The sequence below is a fragment of the Musca domestica genome, unplaced genomic scaffold, assembly GCF_030504385.1.
Source record: "Musca domestica strain aabys unplaced genomic scaffold, Musca_domestica.polishedcontigs.V.1.1 42, whole genome shotgun sequence".
Classification (NCBI taxonomy): domain Eukaryota; kingdom Metazoa; phylum Arthropoda; class Insecta; order Diptera; family Muscidae; genus Musca; species Musca domestica.
This window is the reverse complement of record NW_026712329.1, coordinates 4,866,021-4,890,182: the sequence shown is the minus strand read 5'-3', so window position 1 is coordinate 4,890,182 and position 24,162 is coordinate 4,866,021. Positions and strand designations below refer to the sequence as shown.

Here is a 24,162-nt window from a genome sequence, read left to right as displayed (position 1 = left end):
TGTCAGCTCGTCTATAGGGACTCTAAGACCCGACATGTCAGCTCATTTATAGAGACTCTCAGACCTGTAACTGCTCTCTGTCCTGGCAGCCTGACCTGTCAACTCTTTTAGAAAGACTCCCTGACTCGTCTGATCGCCTAGTATAACCCTTCTTTACACTTCAGTATACCTATACCTTTTTCAGATGTACTTCAAATAATTTACATTTTAATTAATTGCTTCTATTTGTAATTTACAACAAATTTATTTTTCATTTACAAACTTACAACAACGGGCCAAAAGGGATCCTCTAGGATTTAAGTAAGTAAAGTTATTCATACCTTTTCAGGGTATGCTACGCATGGATTTTTTCAGGAAGCCTCCAGTCAGAAGATTTGTTTGAAGTGTTATGATGGTTATGTATATAAGCCGTTTCAGAGGCATTGTCTTGAGGGTGTTCGAAATATATGACTTTCCAAAGATATTTTATGTATGGACGACTTTCAAGTAGTCTCGGACGACTTTCAAATTGTCTCGTACATATATGACATTTCAGAAGACCTTAAGTAGGTCATCTGCACCTAGACTACCTTTTAGTGGATTTCTGCCTAAGAAAACATTCCAAAGTTTTTTCAGTGGAGACTTCGTAGGTTTGAGGGAACTTTTAAAAGTTTTCTCGATACTAAACCCCTGAGAGGTCTTGATATGTACTATCGTTTCTTAAATTCGACTCTCTCCTGATGGGTTAAAAAACAATTTGTTCTGCCCAAAAGTCATCAACAAATTGGAAGCGAAGCTCTTTTAGGAACTCCATTACTTTGGAGATTTCTTTACAACTTTCCATTTAAACTCAACAAATTGGAAATAGAAAATAATTATAGAAATGGCATAGAAAAGTAGCAGAAAACTTGTTTACCTTTTTTCCGTTAGCATCCTTTAATTCTGTTGTTGTTGAATCATCGCTGGATGAATGGGCCTGTTCCTGCAACGTCTTTAGGAAGTTCTTTTTATCCAGAAATGAGTTGGCTGATAATGATGTCGACGACGATGATGACGATGGAAGGGCATTGGGTGATCCACTGCCGGATGATGGTTTCGGGTTCGCATAATAGTACATATTTGGTGGTAATTTTATAATGAACATGTGTGAGTCATCGGGCGAGGCATGGCGTCGTGATTCAATGGCCAAACGTTTCCGGTTATGACTGTTTGGTGCTTTGACTTTGGTAAAGCCCAATTTGCTGAAATGCCAACACAAAAAGACAGAAAAAGCACATCAGAAAATAAGTATAACAAAGAAAATAAGGGAAAATTGGCAAAAAATCAAAAAGTGTATAAATCACCCACTTTCCTGCGAAGTAATGAGCGCAGAAAAACGTGATTAGTTAGTGGTAAATTTCGTTGTCCATAGATCCCAGATTTTCTTTCAAAACATCAATCATATCATCATGGCCATTGAGGAATAGTCAATTTTCACAACTAACAGACCAATTCATCAAAAACAACATCTAGTTTGGGAAAATGGAATATTTTCCAGTTGTTATAATTTGCCAGAGCATGCTTATTTCGTCTTCGTCGTCGTCTTCTTTATAAATTATTTGTCTGATTATGAATGAGAGTTTTCCAACAACATGAAAACACGTTTTTCTTTCAACCGCTGTGAAAGACAAAAATTATGGCCAAAACTGACCATAATTTTACTAACAAATAATTGGAATTGCAGTCATTATCCTAACGTTGTGAAATATGAAACGACGGCCTGTTTGCTTTGTTAATTGAAATTATTTTAATTAAACTTTTCGTATGTGTGACATGTCATTGTATATGTTATGGAATCGTATATTCTAAAAATGTATGATAAGTTGCTTAAGTCAATAACGGTCTATGTCATACATCAATTTTATGCATAATATCATCAATTTTATTAAAGTATTCATATCAAATTCATATCAAAGAATTTAACAAATTATTATTAAATCACTGTTACTGTAGAGGGGTGAAAAAAAGATTATACGTATTACCAGTGGGAGGAAAAAAAGGGTTATTACTTAAAAATAAGTAAACCAGTAAGAAAATCTCAAATCATATAGTCGGTCCCGCCTAACTACTACATCACTATGCATATTTAGTAGAGCTCTCGTAAAAGAAAGGTTTATATTGGGCATTTCTGAGCTCTATGAGATATCTGGCAGAAAATATTATTATGGTAGAGTGCATGTTCCGAAAGTTAGAAATTTAAACGCCAAATCGGATGAAACATATAGGGTAAGTGTTCCTATGTTCGGCATGTCCCAGTAGTCGGCACTTTTTATTTTTAAGTCCAAATAAATGAAACTATTATAACTAAATGTATTTTGTTTACTTCAAATATATTGTCAGCTATCTTTGTGCACAATTTCGCTAAGAAAAGATGATTTATTCTAATAAAAATTAAACTTTTGTCTGTGAAGATCTTGAATAATTCATATTCTTAAGAAAAGTACAATAAAGACGTCGAAACAAAAATATTTTATTTTAATGAATTAATTTATTATTATTATTAATTATTCTTACAAAAAAATTGGTATGCCGACTATTGGAACATCCCATACCGGCAATTGGCAAGTGGTGCCGACTACTGGCAAAAAAGCGTTTTTTTAATAAAACTACAAATTTATGAAATTTAATAAAAAGCTATTAAAACTTTATTTATTACTAGCTGGCCCAGTCCGCGTTGCCGGCCCGTAGTTTTTGTCTTTAATGCATAGTTTTTAAAGCATAATAATTCACAGATCTGGCTCAAATAAGTGGCATAATTTATAGTAAAAATGATGATTCGACTAAAAAGAAATAAATACGCATCGCATAAATGTCAATACAGGTTCACGTACCGGACGACTTATAGTGTTTTTAAAAACCTTTTTAAAAACCTGATGCCATTTTTCAGAGGTTTTAATTTGACAGTTAAAAACCTAAATAACATAGCACATATATGAAAAAGTATACATCAACTACCCCAACGTATTCTAAACATACATTTTAAGCGAAATCGATTCGAAAATATATTTTGAGTTCTCATTGGTGGATTATTTCTATATCTAACCATTTTTTTTTTTTTTTTTTTGAATTTTGGACCTCAGAATCGATAGTTATTTCTAAATTGAAATCCTGGCAATATGACTTTAATTTAAAGTTTCATCGGTTTATAAAAGTTAGGGACCCCATAAAGAATGTTAAAGCGTAGAAATCTTTGTCGATTAAATTATGTCCGTGAGCTTTGAGAAGTATTTCTTAATCAAAATTGACAATTTTAGTATGGCAACCATATAACAGCATCTATAGAAAATATGCCAAATTTCTCATTTTTTTTTCGGTTGTTTTTTTTTTTCAATAAAAATTTTCAATTCCAAAAGACATTCTAAAACAATTCTACAAACAATTCCATATCAAAATAGAACAATAAATTTTTTCAGTTCCGCGACTTTTCCGGAGGCTTTTCTCAAAATTTTTTTCATGAAAATGTTTCCATTAGTTTCGGTCCAACCGTTCTTTACTGATGTTTTACTATACTTATTTAAATTTTTTACATATAGATTTAAAGAAGTAGGTGTGGCCAGTTCCTCTGACCCCAAGTCAAGATTACGTCGTATACTAACAGTGGAACAGATATCTTCATGATTGGCAAATATATTGACAAATATTTAAGATTTTAGGTAAATCGAAAAAAATGGTCGTAAAATTGGACGTAGTCACTTTTTCTTTGCATAAAACCTAAGTCGTGGTAGGACGAACATTTAAAAAAATCCAAATCGTTCCCGTCGTTTTCAACAGATTCTTACCAAAAAAAATTGACTTTTTTGTATATATAGATAGATTAAAAAGTAGGCGTGGTCAGGTCCTCAGCCCCAAAATAAATACTTAGGGTTTGAGGGAAAGTCAACAGTATCTCGTGTAATAATATCGATATCTTCATTATTTGGCAAATATAAGGATTTTAGATAAATCGAAATAGTGGGCGTAAAAGTAGGCGTGGTCAATTTTTTGTTCTTTAAAAACCTAACTCGGGATATGACGAACGTTTGTACAAAAAATTATGCAAATAGGTTCAGCCGTTCTCAACTGATTCCATTGCCAACGAACAACAATAGATTTTTATATACATATAGATTGCAAAAACTATACAAAATTTCGAATCTGAATAAATTAACTTTGTAATAATTGAAATGTTCCACTCAGAATGGTGAGCGATTAAAAACGCGAAAATCCTAAAAGTGCCGACTACTGGTACACTTACCCTATATGGGACCAAATTTGAAATTCTTACTTCTATGCTGAATTCGGTTGAAGTGCGAAAATTCATTTACCAAAATCTGAACCGATCTTTATAAAATTGAAAACAGCCATTTCTTGGCTGTATCTGATATCTGGTACAAAGTATTATTCTTCTATCGTGCATTTGAGGGACTTAAACACCAAATCGGATGAAACAAAAATATATGGGATATATAGCTATATCTGAACCGATTTTTGATGTATTTGCTTCTAGGCTAAACTTGGCCGAATGTGCCAAACTTCAGCCTGTTTGGGCTGATATTGGCCATTTGGTGCTCAATTAACCCGAGATCGGCCAAAGTTATAAAGGGGAGCTAAATCCAAATCTGAACCGATCTTGATAAAATTTAAATCATGTATTGCTGGGCTGAATCTAATATCTGGTACTAAATATCATTTTTGTGGGGTGTATACTACGAATATGAAGGACTTAATAACCAAATCGGATGAAACATATATATGGGAGCTATAGCTGTATCTGAACCGATTTCCACACCATTTGTACTGGTATTAGCCGTTTGGTGCACAAGAAACCTAAAATCGGATAAAGATATATATTTGGGACCGATTTTCACCAATTTCAATAGGGTTCGTCCTTGAGCCAAACAAATGTTATTTAGAAAATTTCATCTCAATCGAATAATAAATGCGACCTACATTTTGTTTACAAAAATACATGGACAGACGGACGGACATACATAAATCGACTCAAAATGTGATTCTATGCTTATCACCAAAAGGAACTATGGGTCTATCTCGTTTCCTTCTCCATGTTACAAATAAATGCACAAAGACATAATACCCTTACTACTATGTGGTGTAGGGTATAAAAACATTAAGTCCGGCCAGGCCTCATCATTGGGTAAAGAAAACATTTTTATATAAAACGTATTCCACTTTAAACTACAAACACCAGCAAGACCGTTTGGATAACACCGTTAAACTTTTCAAAAACCATAAAGTGCGTGAGGGCGTTATATGGGGGCCATACCAAAATGGGAACCTCTACCTCGGTACCTCGAAAGGTACAGTTGTATGGGGGCTATAAAGAAACGTGAACCTATACTTTCAATGTTTCGCCACCGGAGCTAGAACCCATTATGACCTACAAATACAAATTTTATGGACAAATCCGTTGAAAAATGTGGCAAAAATCAACAAAATACGTGGTACCGTTGAATGGGAGCTATACAAAAACGTGGACCTGTACATACAATGTTTCGCCACCGGAGCTAGAACCCATTATGACCCACAATTACCATTTGAGACAGGCAGACAGACGGATATCGATAAATCGACTTAGAATTTTATGCTGATCATGAATATATATGCTTTATGGGTTATACGACGAATATTTAGGTATGTTACAAACGAAATGACAAAGTTAATATACCCTCTTTTTCAAGGTGGAGGGTATATTAAAAGGTAAAGAGAGTAACTCTCCTCCTAACAAATATGTCAATGCTTCTTCTTTAAAAGAGTTAGAATGAAACCAGTAAAGAAAGTCTTAAAGTCGGGCGGGCCGACTTTATGATACCCTACACCACTTTGCTAATTTAGTAGAGCTCCACATAACAATTAAAAGTTTTTATGGGAGAATTCAATCATACACGCTATGATTATAATTATAATTTAAAGTTCAAAGGATTAAATATGCCGAAGCATTTGTATCTTTTAAATTCGGACTTGTATTGCCCATTTGGTGCAAAATTAATTTGAAATCAGATAAAGATATATATGGGAGCTATATCCAAATCTGAACTGATCTCGATATAATTTGGCAAAGATATTTCTGAGCTGTATTTGATATATTTCCTTGAATATCGTTGTTACGGAGTACATATTACGGTTGTGGGTAACAAATATAACAAATCGGATGAATAGTATATATGGAAGCTATAGCTATATCTGAACCGATCTTTACCAAATTTGATACACTAGCTTTGGTGCACAATAAAAGGTAAATCGGACGATGTTATATATGGGAGCTATATCCAAATCTGAACCGATCTCGATAAAATTTGGCAAAGATATTTCTGAGCTGTATTTGATATATTTCCCCAAATATTGTTGTTGCAGAGTGCATATTACGGCTGCGAGGGACAAAAATAACAAATCGGATGAACAATGTATATAGGAGCTATAGCTATATCTGAACCGATTTCGATCAAATTTGGCATACTTATTTTTAGGCCTAATTTGGATCTATATACAAAATTCCATACTATTCGGGCAGATATTATACGTTTGGTACACAATAAAAGGCAAATCGGACGAAAATATATATCGGAGCTATATCTAAGTTTTGATCGATTATCTCCAATTTCAATAGGGTTCGTCCTTGGGCCAAGCAAATGATCTGTGCAAATTTTCATCTGGATCGGGCAATAAATGCGACCTGTACTTTGTTTACAAAAATACATGGACAGACGGACGGACGGACTGTCATGCATAAATCGACGCAGAATGTGATTCTATGCAGATCATCAAAAGGAACTATGGGTCTATCTCGTTTCCTTTTGCCTGTTACAAACAAATGCACAAAGACATGATACCCTGACCACCTTGTGGTGTAGGGTATAAATATTAAATCCAAAATTACTATTCTTGCATTAAAATCATACACGTTCTTTTCTGTAACAAAAAACGATACGTCCCAATAACGCATTTTAGGCGCTGGGACAATACAAATACTTCTGAGGGGAAGGAACCCTAACCCTAGGACAACACCAACTAGGGCTTAAGAGATAATATTATACATACACCCAAAATATATTCAGATACGATATGAAGAGGCCCTGGCGGCTATAAGGCTTAGGGCGACGACGAGTGGATAAATAAAGGACATTTAAATGCCATAAAGGCCATATCAATGCCAAAAAAGCCATCAAAAAATGTTCAGGTAACAACTGGAGAATTTGTATAGGATCGGATACCTAAAATAGTTGTAGCTGCCTCATGTGAAACATTAATTCCCACCAGAGACTCGTGGATCGACGGATTTCTATCAGAAATGCCGACTGGAAAATTTTGTTATATAAACGGCTCAGTGCTAGGGGAGAACGGGACTGGGACTTTTCATTGAAGAACCATATACCATAATCTTTTTCCGCTTGCCCGAGCATAATGCGATCCAGAGTGTCTGAACTGATATGAGACCGGCTACCGTAAACGTCCTAACGGACAGTAAATTCAAAAACTGCATTGGAATGTATAAATTCAATCAATTACAATTCCCAACGTTGTTTCGTTTTGTACTTCGAGAAAATACAGAACGAAACGATTGCAAACGTTTGGTATAGTTTATTTTCGTACGCTGCTCCAAAGGTATAGTATTGTGTTTCGGGAACATTCGTAATTCACTGTATCGTTAGAACAATATAAAAAAGCTCTTTTTGAATTCCACAAAATAATTATTTGAAACTGAAATTCCTTTTCTAAATGATTGCAAACCCTTGTTATGAAATAACAAAAGAACAGTCAAAATAATTAATTGAAAAGAAAAATAACAACAAAACATATATTCTTCACTTGTTTTGTTTTCTTTTTTTAATGGATGTTTGTTATGGGAACACTTAATGACAGCCTTGACTTATTTTCATGGTTGGGAGCTATACAACGACAAACAATTGCAGATCTGCAGATCAATGAACGTGTGTTTCTGATTGAATGATTAATGATTGAAGGAATAACCATTAGCCATTGAGTCCAGTCAAAAATAATTATGTGGGAATTTGTCAAAATGCCTCCAACCAACGCCAACTAGCCAAAGTTTAAATGTCAATGATGAAGTCTGTTTTTGTTTTTTCATCAAACGAACAAAGCTAAGAGAAAATAATACATTCGACTTCCCTTTACCTTACAATTTAATAGGAAATTCAATTAAAAACAGCAGTCTACTCACTTTAATAGCTTCTTATTTAAGCTATGGGAATTTTTTCCCATGCCTTTCACTTTCTTTCCCTTCGTTTTGCCAGCTGGACGAGAATCACCTGACATTGCCATTTTATCCTTGATGATAGCCTTTGATTCGTCTGCATAATGGCCATGGTCCTGTTGGATAAGAGTTGATTGTTGCTTTTGCTGTTCTTCATGTCCTTCTATTCGTTGTTTTTGTTGTTTGCGTAATTTTGGTTTATCCTTTGACAGATTCAGTCTTTTAATTCGGTAAATGTTTGACTGTGGTGATGTTGATGCGGCTGCTGTTGCTGTTGTTGTCGTTGTAAGTGGCAGTGTTACAATTGTCGATGATGACGAGGAAGACGATGGATCCTTTCTTATGCCTTGTTCTTGCTCTGTTTGTGTTCTTGTTAATTGTGTCTTTTCACCTTCCACATTTGTTGGCCAGCTCAGAAGGCAAAGGACACTGCAAATAGATTGAAAAATAGAAAGAGGAAGAAAGATCGTAATTTATTTAATGTTTACATTTCAAGTCGAATATGAAGTGTATTTAATTTGTTTAATGACGAATTTAAAGACATGATTAGGGTAATTTAATGCTCTTGCAATTGAAGTTTTTATACCCTACAGTACTATGTGTTGGGGATATTATAAGTTTGATTGGGCCAGAATTTATGTAACACCTCGAAATATTGGTTTCCCATATAGGTATGTATGTATGGATCTTCCTAGCCCGCCGAGCTGAGTCGATCTAGCTATGTATGTCCCTCCGTCCGTCTGTCCATGTTAATTTGTAATCACGCTACAGGTCGCAATTATGGCCCGATCCTTACGAAATTTTGCACGAAGGTGGGGTTAGGGTCAGAATAGAAGCCTATTTCTTTTGGAGATGATCGCCAAATGTTTAGGGGTTGAAATGGACCAAATACTGAAAAAATGTCGGATTTTGCAGTAGCTATACAGGTCGCAATTATAGACCAATCGAATCAGAATTTCGCATGTAGTTAGAGTTTAAGGTGGGGAATCGGATAATATTTAGCGGGTAAAATAGACCATATCTTTTGTGTTGAAAAAATTCAAAATTTTTCATTAAACCGCGAATATTTTAAAGCCCGTCGAAATCACAAAGCCATGACAAGGTTACTTCTGACCTTTACATTGATGTTAACATCCAACAAATCGGATATATAGCAAAATATGTGCGATATATACTTATGTATGTATATGCTTGAAAGATCTCTTATATGTCGAGAACGGCTGAACTGATTTCGATAGTTCTCATTAATTCAGAATTGCCTCTTGCAAGGAATGAAAAAACGTCTAAAAAATCGCATAAAAATAAAGATGAAAATATTGATTTTGTAACAATTTCTCATATTTTTTCCATTTTGTCATATTTTCATTTTGAATTGAACATTTGGTAATATTTCTACAGCTAACAAAACTAAGTAGTTAGGATATCAGTATATCATATACAGATCGCATTTATGCCCCGATCCTAACGAAATTTTGCATGGGGATAAGATGAGGGTCAGAATAGAAGCCTACTCTTTTTGGAGATGATCGCCATATATTTAGGGATTGAAATGGACCAAAAAACTGCAAAATTGTCAGCAGGTCGTAATTATCGGCGGTCCTCACGCACATTTTAATGGGGGTTACCAGACATTGCAAAAGACAAGCAGTTTTGGATGGCCATCCAAAAATATTCAATGTGTGAAATAGTTTGCCAACTTTTGTAGACAAAATAAGAAAATGTCCATTCCAGTGACTCTTTGGAGAATTCACAAATACAGGAAAGACACACTTCTGACTATTTCGTTAACGCTGATTTCGTTGAAGAATATAGTCAAATGACTGTATCTCATATAGATGCGTTTCAGTCAAAAACCAATAATAAATGTTAATCTTTTGCCACTTCTGAGAGATTTTAGGTCTTTGGGAAATATTGGTTCCAGATCTAGGAAGACCATTTACGTGCAACATCTTGCAATAAATTGGAAATGAGCAAATTAGTTAAAGTTGCTATTATTCGAAAATTAGAGAACGAAACCTTATGGTTTTCTTTTATTATTTGTCACAATATCTTGTGGAATTCTTTCGAGTATCTCGCCTGTATAAACTGTATCGTTTATTATAGTGTTGTAGGGTATTCAACGGTCGGCCCCGCTCGACTGTAGCCTTTGCTTACTTGTTTGATAATATATTGGAATTAAGAAATGTATGAAGGCCCTTAAGTGTTCAAAAATACTGTGTAAATATATGAACCATTGGCTAGGGCCTATATTTATTATGCTAAGAAGCATGGTGCAATAAAATCAAGGTAGGGCTATGATACCATATTTACTTTTTTATTTACTTTTTTGACTTAATTTGTCAACTTTATTTGTTTATGTGTGTGCATTCTTTGCAATAATTGTTGTTGTTCTGAAAACATTCAAATTCAGGTGTTTCCAAAATGCTTATTGCAACGTATGCATCAACAAAATCTACAGTTTTTGTAGCAAAATAAACTTTTAGAGATATATAGAACATGATTTTGAGAAGAGGTTTTGACCTTTCATTCAGTTTTCGCTGTTTTCAATTATTCATTCAAAATCAATGCAACAAATTGTTTGGTTTTTTGATTGTTTTGATAGTAATTCTGACACTGCAAGCCAAACAGGTAGATATGTATGTTTGCAAATAACATTACTATAGAGTGCATTATATTACTTCGAGAAAGATTATATTAAAGTTTAACAAAATTGAAAAATTTAGTAGAATGGGCAAAAGTCCATTTATTTTATGGACGAACATATACAGGATGAGATAAAAAACTGCAATAAAGTCAGACGCCCTAATTTTTAGATTTTTTAATTCTACCGAATGAAAGCAAGCGGAAATAGCATCAAATTTTAGAATAACTTTAGTTTCGTTCGAATTGGTCACCTTTGGCACGAATTATGGCCTTCAAACGGCCAATGAAAACTTCACACGCTGCCCGAATGCCCGACGAAGCGCTTGCTTGAGTGGCCATTGTGCGCTGGAAATGAAGCGAGGAACCTCATTTCTTGGGTGGAGCATGTTGAGTGCGATGGTGCTGAGTCCTGTTGGAATGTTTTCGCGATAACATTCGGTATTTATTCTGATGCCACGATTGATTAAACCGAGCGAAGAGAGGCCTTCGGCTGTTATGGCCGGAGCTTGAGTTCTGGTGGTCAACCGAGGGTGAACATTTTCAGCTTTTTTGTTGCATTAAATACATGAAATCTTACACATGAGACCTATATCCAAATCTGAACCAATTTCAATATTATTTGGAAAATATATTTTTAGACCAAATTCCATCAAACATTCCAAATGGGATTGAAATTGGAGATACATAGCGTGTTTGATTCATTAAATAAACGAAATCTGTCGAAATTATATATGGGAGCTATATCTAAATCTGAAGCAATTTCAATATAATTTGGCAAATTTATTTTTGTTCCAAATTCCGTTACGCATTCCAACTTTTAAGATCATAGATATGTGGATATAAAATCTAAATTTTTTGTAAGTGAAATAAAACGCAAATTCAACTCTGTTGTTCTAAAAAACGGACCCTTAACCTATTTATTTGATCTTGATGACTGTTTGGTAAGGACTTATTTCCAATGAGATATTCGTGTTGAAATGAGGTATTAGGATGTTATTTTATAAATAGTTACCAGTACCAAAAAGTGTACTCAATGAATATATTATGCTGCGATGTCATTTTTTGCCTTGATGAAATAGTGATGAAGGTAATCGCATAGTTGCTTCTCATGTCAAAGTTCTTTCGAAAAATACACCAAAAAGGCAAGAATGTCCGAAAAAAATTCCCATTGATATTTTCTAAAAATACATGTAGTGCCAAAAAAACCCATAATGATAAGCAAATAGCGATCAATAGAAAGTTTATCCAAACAATATAACCCTTAAGAAAATAACGAACAGAACTAGTCCTGAGTAATGATTACGATTTGAATTTCTACAATGCCTGCCAAAACAATTAGAAATCCACTTATGTGTCCAATTCAATGTTTTGAGAACATTTTGCATACACTGAAGTAAAATACCTGCCAAAGAGAAAAAACCTGAACGGAATTGTATCACATAAACAATATCTGTTCCAATTTAGATACATTGTAACCTAGCTTTGAGCTCCATTTCCCGTTATGAGTGGTTCGCTTTGTTTTCATTTGCGAAAAAATAAAAACATAAAGAAAAACAATGAATTGTAGTTTGCAAGAAAGAAACGACTACAACAAAAGCAAGTACTTTAAGCGTATAATCATATCATATATGACCATCTTTGAATCTACATTCGTAACTACGGTATTCATAAGCGTCTGGCGGTTTACTACGATGTCCGATTGTAGGTTTCTATGTACGGGGGCATGAATGGAAAAATACTTCAATGTTTGGTTAAGCGTGAAAATGGAACACCTTGAGTGGACCATAACATTAGACAACGTCGTCGTAGTACACAGACGGACAGACAAAACAATAACAAGCCTAAATATGATACTACGGTGAGGTGGGGGTGGTGGTGGCGTTGTTAATGTTGTTGCCAGCTCCAAGCAACAATAAATGGTTTGTTACTTTGGATACAATGCAGACAATAACCCAAGACCACTTTGAAATATAACTAAACAGACCCTATTCATAGAGAAGAACTTTATCGAATGTGGCACAGTGTTCAGAATTTGGAAATTCAATTAGACTTGCGAGTGTATTCGATTTGAGAGTTGTGAGAAATTGGTGTTAGTCAAATGACAAGTTCATCTATGGGAAGACCTTCTTCTGTTTTCTATAAGAGGACTTTCTTCTCGTCTTCTATGAGAAGACCTTCTTTTGGTCTGCTATTAGAAGACCTTCTTCTGGTCCTCTATAAGAAGACCTTCTCATGGCTTTCTATAAGAAGACTTCTTCTGGTCTTATATGAAAATACCTTCTTTAGGCTTTCTATTAGAAGACCTTCAGACCTTGTATGAGAAGGCCTTCTTCTAGTCTTCTGTGAGAAGACCTTTTTCTGGTCTTCCATGAGAAGACCTTCTTCTGGTCTTCTATGGAATTTCATCTGGTCTTCTATTAGAAGACTTACTGGTCTTTTATGAGAAGACCTTCTGGTCTGCTATGAGAAAACCTTCTGCACTTCTATGAGAAGATTTTCTGGTCTGCTAGGAAAGACCTATTATTAATTATTAATTCCTCATAACATTTTTGTTGTCGAAATTTTATTAAATTTAAATTTTTTTCTAATTCTGAAATACTGTAAGAAAAGGAGAAGAGGTACTTTGTTGTTGTAAAAGAATACCAAGTACTGTTTCCAATGTGTATTAAAATGTTTTTTATTGTATATATAATAAATATAAAGTAAACTATTTATTTAATGAAATTTAATATTATAACAAAGAAATGCTAAACAAACAATGTAATCAGATCTAAAGCTGCAACAACAACAGAAAATAAAAAAATGGTCTCCACCCTCATACGAAATAAGGAAACAACAATTCATTAAAAGAGTTTTGCAGATAGGGTTGCCGTTTTGATTAGTACAATGTAATGTATATAAGATGTACATTTGGTCCGATGTGCCATCAACGGTAGTAAATTTACTGTGAAATAATTTTATAGGTGATGGTATTAGGTCATGCGGGCAAGACAACAAAAAAGTACAAATCGTAATACCTAAGATAAAGTTTAGAATTTAAAAAGACTTGATGTATCCAATATGTTTTGCTGAATTAGTTTTATTTTTTTTATATGTTAATTTAGGTTAGATAAGATATTAGACCAAAAGGGTTTTTTGATTTTTTGATCATATATAATTGTCGTTCTTACTCTTACTCTTTCTCGGGTAGAGCTTACGTGTTCATGCAAATTAATTTCGATATCGATATTATAAATTCCTAGGGGATTTAGCATTACAAAGTCTTTATAGAAATGTGCTGAAAATAACATAATGAGGCTAACACATTAATCCTAAAAGTGGTGGGTATGTAACTTTGTCCAAGGGACATGCAACAGTATCCATTAACAACAAATAACTAAACAACCAATATCCCTTCGTCTTTTTGTACGCAAAGTCCATTGAAATGTGTAAACATTTTGAAATTCAAAAGAATCGACATAATAAATCATTTTTGCTTTAAGCTTTTGTTTCTGTACTTTTTATTGGTGTTCTTTCATACGTTCCTCTTTGTGGCTCTTCTCTATTGGCAAACCGCTCAAATGACATGTAGCACTGGGAATCACCAGCAGTAAACTCCAAGTCACTTCAAACTTGCCTTTAGTACATTGGGCCAATACCCAATTAATAGTTGTTTAAAGTCATTGTTACCAAGAATGTCATGGGTAACGAAAGAGAGGAAGAGATAGAAGGGGAGACAATGTGTTAAATAAAAAAATTCTAGCCATTCCATCATTTGTTTAAAGATGAAAAGGCACGTTCTTCTGTGTGCGGTATTGGATTGCACTGAGGCTACGACTGTAGTCTGAGACCAAGGATTGAGGGACACTACGGATGGCAACAAATGCATAGGTTATTGAACAAATAAGTTACAAACAATGCATATTGTCGAACATGACACATTTGTGGTCAGGTAAAATAGCACAGTATGTAAAAAAACAAACATAATTAGGTAGTTTTGATTGATTTTATTTAAGGAAAAATTAAAAAAAAATCCATAGGATTAAATATCAAATGTTCAGTGCTACAAAAGCGATATTTGTGCTTTGCCGAGCAATGTTTGCAATAGAAGTGCGGTACAATTAACAACCATTTACTGGAGTTTGAATTTTAATTCTAACACACATATGAACATTTAGTGGAGGACAGAGAATTTATTTCGATTAGTTTTGGAAGTCATTTGGAACATTCAAACACTATTGTAACTTATTTTCGATTTAATGTTCATAGCTATTTTTTGCCAATGCAAAGCAAATTTTCCACTCTTCCACTCGGCACGTATCCATTTATAACGTTTAATGCCTGACAATCGTCTCGTTGAAATTTCTTGCTGAAGGCACGTCGTGTGAATGCAGAATGCAACAACTATGACAGGCTGAAACATCTAATTTCAAAGGGAATCAATCATATGAATCATTCCCCATCAAAGGTAGAAAAACTAAAACAAGACTTAAAGGACATTGATTTTTATAAAAATTTCTATCGGTTTTCGACAGATATAAAGCATTAGTATTTGAAAATTTAAAGTATACACTTTTTGACACTACCATAAAGATTGGAGCAAAATGTTCAAACATAGATATGCAGTTAGTAGAAATATTGCAAGGTGAAGAAAATTGGGAAATGATTTCGAATTGCATAAAAAAAACTTTTTTACAACACAATATTTCTGCTAAAAAAGATCTGATGTGAGAGGGATCAAGTTTTTGAATATCGAAACGGTCATAAAATCCGAAAGAGCACCGGTTATTTGGTAAACTTGGTACATCCCATTTTTTCTATCAACAAAAGACTGGGTGTGGAGATAAAATATGTCGAACCGTTCCTTCGTGTAACTCCCCCACACAAGGTCTGGTGTGAAGATGGGATACATCGGTCCAATTCTTCTGTTACCTCCCCCACAAAGAGATCAATATTTTGAATAATAACACGCTCATAAAAAGTGCACCCATATAAAAAATGAGCACCCGATTCTCTTCAAATTTCACACATGTCAATATTCCTTTTGACTTAAGATGAGGTATGGATGATAGATATCGGCCTAACCTTTTTGGTACCTCCCTCACAAAAGATCAATATTCTCAATACTTATATCTCTCATAACTTACGAAACAAGTCAGCGATTGTATTCAAACATAGTATATCTAAACATTTCTCTCAAACAGAGGTCTGATGTGAATATGGAATTTATTGGAACACCCATAAAATTAGAAATAAATGAGCGATTATCTTTAAATTTTGCACATCCCAATATTTTTTTTATCATGCCTGGTACCTCACGCACGCTTCAATATTTTGCAAAAATTATCATATATCTCATATAAAGTGAAGAAAATTGTCGATGTAGTCCAATTCTGTCATGTTGTAAGATTTATATCAGTTTTTTATTCGCCCAATGGAATGGATTTCGGCAGCTCAGAAGCAAGTGCTTTAAATTTAGCGAAAATCGGCTCAGATATAGCTAGAGATCCCATACATATTTTTCATCCGATTTCGGGTTTAATCCAGCTCTATAGGGTGAGATGAAAAAACTGCAACCAACTTCAGACTGTTGTCATTTCTAAGCCACTCGTCCGATAGCTGTTAGAATTATTCCAGTGACAGCTCATTACATTGTTTACAAACGTACAAAAGCATTTTGTTGAGAATTTTCCAGAAAAAAAGTTATTCGTGATGGAATTCAAGCGTGATATTCTTATATTTGTGATTTCTTTATATTTGGCTGGGACACAGTCGTTAGAGCACACCAGCATTTAAGTGTGAAGAAATCTTTTGTGTCTCGTACCATCGCTCGTTAACGTGATACTCGTAGCGTAGCCCAACGTCAAGGAAGTGGGCGAAAGAAAAAAGCAACATCAGCAGAAATTGTTCGAAAAGTAAAGAAGCGACTTGATCAAAACCCGGGTCACAGTGGCCGAAAAATGAGTTCGGAGTAAAGCCATTGAAATTCCAAAAAGTGTAAGAACTTACACCGCAACAGAAAGAAAATAGACTCAAAAGAGCTAAAGAGTTGCTTCGCTTGGTCGAAAGTGGTGAACTGCCGAATTTGGATTTCTCCGATGAGAAAACATCCGTTGTCCAGAACAAAATTATCGTGTTTACTTGCCAAAGATATCAGCTGAAAATGTGCATCTTCGGTTGGCCACCAGAACTCAAGCGCCGACCATGGTGATGTTATTCGCCGCCAGATGGTCGCTCTCCGCTCGTAGTAATCGACCGTTGCATCAAATTAAATGCTGAATATTATCGCGAAAATATTCTGGAGGGTGTATTAAAGCCTTGGGCACGCAAACATTTTGGCGCAGACCTTGGACATTCCAACATTACTCAGCACCATCGCACTACAAAATGAGTTTCCTCGCGTAATGTGTCTGGAGTATTTTGGAAAGCAAGGCTGGCTCTAAAAAATACCAAATTGCCGATCACCTCAAGCAAGCGCTTCGCCGGGAATGGTCCAAAATACCGCAGAGCAACATTCGAGCAGCGTGTGACGTTTTCATTGGTCATTTGAAGGTCATAACTTGTGCCAAAGGTGACCAATTCGAACAAATCTAAACTTATTCTAAAATTTGATGCTATTTCCGACATTTTTGCTTTCATTCAAAAAAATGTAAATAATGTAAAAATTATGGCGTTTGACTTTGCTGCAGTTTTTTTTTATCTCACCCTGTATATATATTTTCGAAACTGAATGAGAATTATTTTAAATGTTCATTATTTTTCTATGACACCAACTTGCAATTTTTGTTATAACCTATGTATAATTTTAAGCTTTCAACTTTAAGATGATAAAATATAAAAGATATGATCCATAAAAAAAAATTTCTTTACTGGAAGTTTGTTAATACATTTTCTGTGTCCATTGTCCATAAAAGGTCTTCGGAATGAATTCCTTTCGATGACGATATTTCTTTGTCACAATAGTGCCAAAGCCTGGAATTTCTCATATGACGTTTTTCTGGATTTTTCTTCTACAAAAATACTTTAAATTAAACTAAAAGAAATATGAAAAATGAACAGCAACAAAAAAGTAATATGGAAAAATCTTTAGCTTGCAACTTGTCCACGTAATGAAGTGGCGGCCATTGAGGGGCAGCGGCTATTGCAATGTTAGCTGGTTGGATGGCTGAGTGGCAATGTTGTGTTGCATAAAAAATGCCGCATTTTATGAGACGTGTTTAGCATTTTGAAAAAAAATTCTGCTTTCCCAGAATAATTTATAAAGTTGGGCACAAAAGCAGTGGCAACAACAGCCCATGAAGACCACGAAAAAGTCAAGAGAAGCGGAGAGAAACCTTGCATACAAAAACCGAACAGAATAAAATAATATTTATTTATTGATTATTCTTTTGTCAAGTCAATAATGCAAAAGGAAGCCCATAGAGAAGCAAACTTTAGCATAAGCCTGCTTCCCTCTATTCTCCTCAGATGCGTCTTCTTCGTCTTCGGTTTCACGCAAAAAGGGCTTTCCGAGAATAGCATTCATGGAACGTTTGACTAACTATGCACTGGACTGGCAGCACTATTTTTCCTCTATTGCCGCAAAATTAAATCCAATAAATTTTGCAACATATGCCCGAATGGGCATATGTCCCCCCCTCGTTAGCGGGGACACGGCCTCATGTACACGCACACATACACACACACATGAGTCCATAATAAAGTACCAGTGTATTTTATTAACTAAACTGTAGAAATTCTCTGACCATTGGGCTGGGCTAACAAACTATTGCCGCTGCTGCTGCTGCCTGTGACCAAATGGCAACCACACAGTTTGGTTATTTAGTCCTGCAAAACATTATTAAAACGGAAGAAACTTAGACAGCAAAGGAGAGAACGACAGAAGTTCCATGTTTTGTTTTTTTTTTAATTTTGAATTGAAATATGTAAAAGTTGTATAACATTTTGTGTGGCTGGATGGAATAACAGATGGAAATACATTTGAAGAATTAAACCATAAAAATGTGGGCAAAAAAAAAGAAGCAACAAAGTTTCAAAAAATCGCTGATGCAAAAAATGCCAAAAAAATAAACGAAATTGTCCTTTTACTTTAATTGGAAATGAATACAATGGAAAGGGTAATTGAAGAAAGAGTATTGGTGTGGTGAAGTGAAATACACTTAATTTGAACAATACAAATCAAGAAGGCCAGATCGCCAACAACTCCCTGCATCTACTGTGGGTCATCTATCTACAGAGTTTCTTTAGCAGTCTTATATTTATAATAGATCTTCAAAGATCTTCCCATGGACTTTTTTCAGGGGTCTATCCACCGCAAGGAGGTCTTCTTCCTTATAAGGTCAAAAGAAGATTTTCTATATCCGAAAGTGCTTCAAAAACTAAACACAAGCATTCAGAACTTTTGCAAAGTTACTCTCTAAGACCTTTAGGAGGTCTTCTTTAAACAGAAGTCCGTATGTCTACCGAAGGTCTTAAGGTGAGCTTCTATGTGCTTTCTTTTAATCTAAAGAAAACCTCTGGGGCAACTTCTATCCACAGAAACCTTCAGGAGTAACTTTATTAGTGAAGGTGATTTACTCTCAGGGGTTCTTCAACCTGGGGAAATTTCTCTGCAGATAATAACTCTAACGAGAGAGGTAGCATACCGACGTACGTAGGGAGAGGATGACATTTTTTGTATGTTTTTCCATTCGGGGCCTTCTTTTTATAAATGGACCGCTTATACACAAAGGAGGACTTCTGCAAAAAAGAAGAACTTCAGGTATCCGTAAAAAATCCATTCCAGAGAAGAATGCCGAATATTCTCACATTCATGGAAGACCAGGTCCTCAACCTAACAATTATCGTTTAAGAGGCCTTAGAAATCCTTTAAAAAATATCCAAAAGGTTATCACTGAGAATTCAAAATTGTTCAAAAGGTTCTCACTTCAGGTTTCCTGTCTAAATAGAAGACTTTCTCTAGATCTTCCAATACATTTATCTGGTCACTTCACATTCACAATAGTCATAATTTAAACTCGAATTTACTGTATATTGACAGTTTGCATTCCCTATATGTTGGAACCACTCTTGATTAGAACTGGATGTAGTCTTCATATAAAATACCAGATAGCTGCAGGTACAATCTGGTATTTTAATGATTTGTGTTACTCTTTACTTCATATGACTGTACTGATCTCCGTCTTCCCATTTATCCTCATATAATTGTACTTCAGTATTTTAAAGATGTTGGCTTAGTATTTGGAGTTCTTAAGAGCCAGAGCCTTGGCAAACAATTGGCAATAGAGGTAGAGGTCGTATGACCGAATTTAACCTGATATTTGAAATTTTCATAACTTCAGAGATATTATTCAAGAGATTTTTGTTTACTTTTTGCAAGTTTCTTCCAAATGGTACAGGGTATTAAATGTTCGGCTCGGCCGAATTCATCTGCTTTTTACCAGTTTAATTTTCTTATCTGAAAGATACACACTCACAGTGGTCCTAATACCAAAATTTATAATTCTAGTTATATTCATAATATCCATTTCGAATATAGTACTTTTCGTACGTATATAGTACTTTGACACGTGTCTATAAAAACTGTCCATTACCTAACCCACAAAGACCTTCATTTCAGGTTTCTGGTTGAGAAAAATACTAAATATAGTAAGTTTGTAAAGAATCGCCTTTGTGGGTGAGGTACCAGAGGGGGTTCGCATGTGTATGTATATCATCTTAACAACAGATCTTGTGTTAGAAAAATGTTTGTATTTGAGAAATTTTTAAAGAGTTGGAGGCTTACGCTTTGAGCGTTTTGGTTTTCAAAATCTTGAACCCTATGTAGGGGAGGTAACAAAAGAAATGGCCCGATCTCTACCATATTTATAACAGATCTTGTGTTGATGGAAATAGTGTGTTGATGGAATGGGATGTGTGAAATATAAAGATATAAGATATAAAGATAACCGGATATTTTGTTGTTGCAAAATCGTCAGAAGTTATTTTTTTAAATAACTTCTGGGGAGAATATCCCAGACAAGAAACAAGGGAACTGATGAGGATTGGTGGCTCTTTCCGAAACCTAGGTATTCCCTGCCTTACCCCCTGGTAAACATTACCATCGTTCTCCACTCATAAACAAACGTTGTTTTTATAAAAACAACAATAATGGGATTTCGCCTGACGATTTTGCAACAACAAAATACTATGGTATCCCAAACAAGCAAGCCAAACTCTGTTCTGATAACCGGATATTTATTTCGGATTCCATACTCGTCTTGGTTATTCAGAACGGTGACCCTTTATGGGAGAGATCTTGTATGGATGGAAATAGTGAGATGTACCAAGTCTGAACGGAATCAGATGTTAATTTCGATTTTTTATGAGCTTCATGGATATTCAAAATTTTGACAATTTATGGGGGGATTTATGGGAATCGATCTTTGTTTGATAATAATATTACGATGTACTAGGTTTCGAACAATTCGAATACTAACTTTGAGAGTTATCTTTCGAAGCAGCCAGACAGACAGACGGACGGACAGACGGATTGACATCGCTAGATCGACTCAAAATGTCCAGAAACGGATTTGGTCCAAAGAGATCTAGGGTCTAAAACCGTTATTTCGATAAGGTACGTCTTGGCTGTATCAAGTAATATATATACCCCATCTAGCCATATGGCTAAGGGTATAAATAGTATAAGCTGGTTTTGTCTACAAATGTATACCCTCCGCCACGGTTTATTTATTCCAATGTATTATATTTGACCCATGTATGGGAGGTACATGGTGGAGTTGGTCGATATTATCCATTTTCGCACTTGACATAGCACTGCTATCAATATTGGGATTGGCAAATTTTACACAAAATCAAATGATAATTTATCTTTCTATCAGTTGAACTATTTTCTTAGAAAACATGGACCTTTTATGGGACAATTACCAGAAGGAGTCGACCGATGTTGTCGATACTAGACCACTCACTCAGACAGACAGACAGACGGAAGTGCGTACGGACAACCCAAGATCCTGAAACGGTTTTGTTCCAAAGGGACCTAGGGCAAAACCGATATTTCGATGAGACACGTTTTGGCCTTATCAAATGATATATATACAATGAGGGTATAATTAGTACCATTTAGTACTTTTCGTATAGTCTTAGTACTCATTTGGACAATCACCGCCTTCTCTAAGCTACAGATACCAATTGTGACATCCATATCAATTTTCGGCTCTAAACCTTCACCCAATACCACATTTACTTTTTTCTTTTCGAATAATTATAGTACCGAATGTGAAACACAGATATCAAGAGTTATCTAAATGGGAAATTTAGTAAAGTTCGCATACTTATTACACATTTCCAACACCACCTTCAAATATGAAACTTAATTTCCATCCTAGGTTCTCAAAATAAATTTTAATATGTTAGACCTGTCCGTCCACATAGAACCAAGTGGTACCATTTTAGAAGGTTAATACCATTGTAGAACTTTTCGTAACGTTAAAGTTCGAATTTCCAAAAACCCTCATTCCAAATTTCAGAATTCTAGCTCAGTCCGTTTGGCCAATCTCTGTAAATTTTAGTTCTCTTCGCACCCTTTATTACGAATTTTCAAAACCCTAACCATATCACACACCTACGCACCAAGACTGTAATTAGTACAAAATTTCAAGATTCTACCTTCAGCCATTTCGCCTGGGCTTTAATTCTCTATCAGTCAGTTATTTTATTACTCTCATATAAAAATAGATAACTGCGGAGAGCCTCCTTTTGGCAAATTAGCAACAGCATTTTTCAAGCTATAAACTATGGTTTCAACATGTGAGTGTAAAACCTTGTTGTCATGTTTTGCTTAAATTACCCCTGGGTCATATTACTAACCTTCTGCTTTGTATCCCCCAAATAGCTGGGCACGGCAAGGCCAAAACGAACACAAATTGTTTATTTTATGTTACCAATTGGACACTGGAAAGCAGGAACATGAAATCCTTTAAATCATTTATTGAATTCTTTTTTTATTTGCCATTTCCTTTGGATTCTTTTTCGTCCAGGAACGAACGTATATTCCTCGTGTATCGTCTTTTCAGGGTAACAAGTTGTTTTGAATCGAAGAGATTTAAGTCGAACAACCCTAAAGCTACGTAAAGAGATTTGCGAGTTCGATGTTGCTACCATGCAACAGCAGCCACAGTGACCTTAGCAAAATGTTCCAAGGGAACGGACGGAAGGTCTAGTCTTTAATGAAAAATTACAAAATAAATATGGATGCACCCTTTTTTTTTGAAATTTCGACTTCGGTATCTGAAGTTTTTGTTGTTGTTGTTGTTTTGCAAAAACGAAACACACGCAACCATCCTAACAACAATGGCCAAACTTATTCGCCAACCATTAAGAATTAATAATAAAAGGAAGACAAAGGACATCAACAATAACATCACCAGCAAAAAAAAGCAACAACAACAACAATATAAGTCACAAAAGCAAGGCAAAACGAACTGCCAGCCAATGAACACGTTTGCCATCAGCTCTGATTTAGTTGAAATTGTTAATGACCAAGAAGGGTGCACGTCGTCGTCGTTGTGTTCTGTTCTCTGGATTATTCCATAATTTTTCAACTGGTGACGAAACTGAAGAGGATTTGTTGGATGAAATTGCTGATGGCAGGGGCAACCTGACTGTCAGGCATTCTGGGAGATGAATGGACAGACAATCAACCGTCCGGATCGATGGATGGATGGGTCGACCACACATATGTGGCACTATTGCATTATTAATACCCTTTTGTTGTTGTTATTTCTGTGTTTATACGCATGGTGTGGCTAAAGCTGTGGTTTCATATCTCATCGCCAGATATTGTGTTGCACAATTCAGAAGAAATAAAAACAAACAATTTATCCATCTCACCCAGCTAGGCAACAGAGCCAAGCATCCCATCCCATTCTAAACTCATCCAACATCCCTCATCTCTGGCTATTTTTCGATTTTTTTATCATGGATTAACATAATGATGAAATGATGATAGCGTGTCATCTGACATAATCTGTTGAGCGAAACAAAAAAAAAAAAAAAAAAAGAAACGAAGCCAAGGTATTATTTTAAGCCTTAAAATCAAGCTTGTATCAAATCCTTTTTTTAAATTATTATTTTTTATCTATGTTTGAAGGGATTACTTGCTTTCGCAATAACTGAGATTTGTTTATTGAGTGTATTTATTTGTCAAGGACTAAAAGCCGACTATCGAGGAGGGTTGTCTGAAATGTGGAAGTATTTTTTTATATAGGAAAATATATATCGATCTTCCTATCTCGCCGAGTCGAGTCGATTTA

The 24,162-nt window shown here is 35.1% G+C and overlaps 1 protein-coding gene across 6 annotated transcripts in view; it reads right to left on the bottom strand.

The window, feature by feature from the left end:
• The window catches only part of LOC101899374 (uncharacterized), a 75,419-nt gene that overhangs the window by 28,881 nt on the left and 22,376 nt on the right, over positions 1-24,162 (bottom strand). For all 6 annotated transcript variants that reach the window (XM_059127094.1, XM_059127091.1, XM_059127093.1 and 3 more), the window contains exons 3-4: positions 8,195-8,656; positions 896-1,220 (exon numbers count right to left, since the gene is read on the bottom strand). In XM_059127094.1, the coding sequence (XP_058983077.1) occupies positions 896-1,220; positions 8,195-8,656 (787 nt within the window). The remainder of the gene's footprint in view (positions 1-895; positions 1,221-8,194; positions 8,657-24,162) is intronic.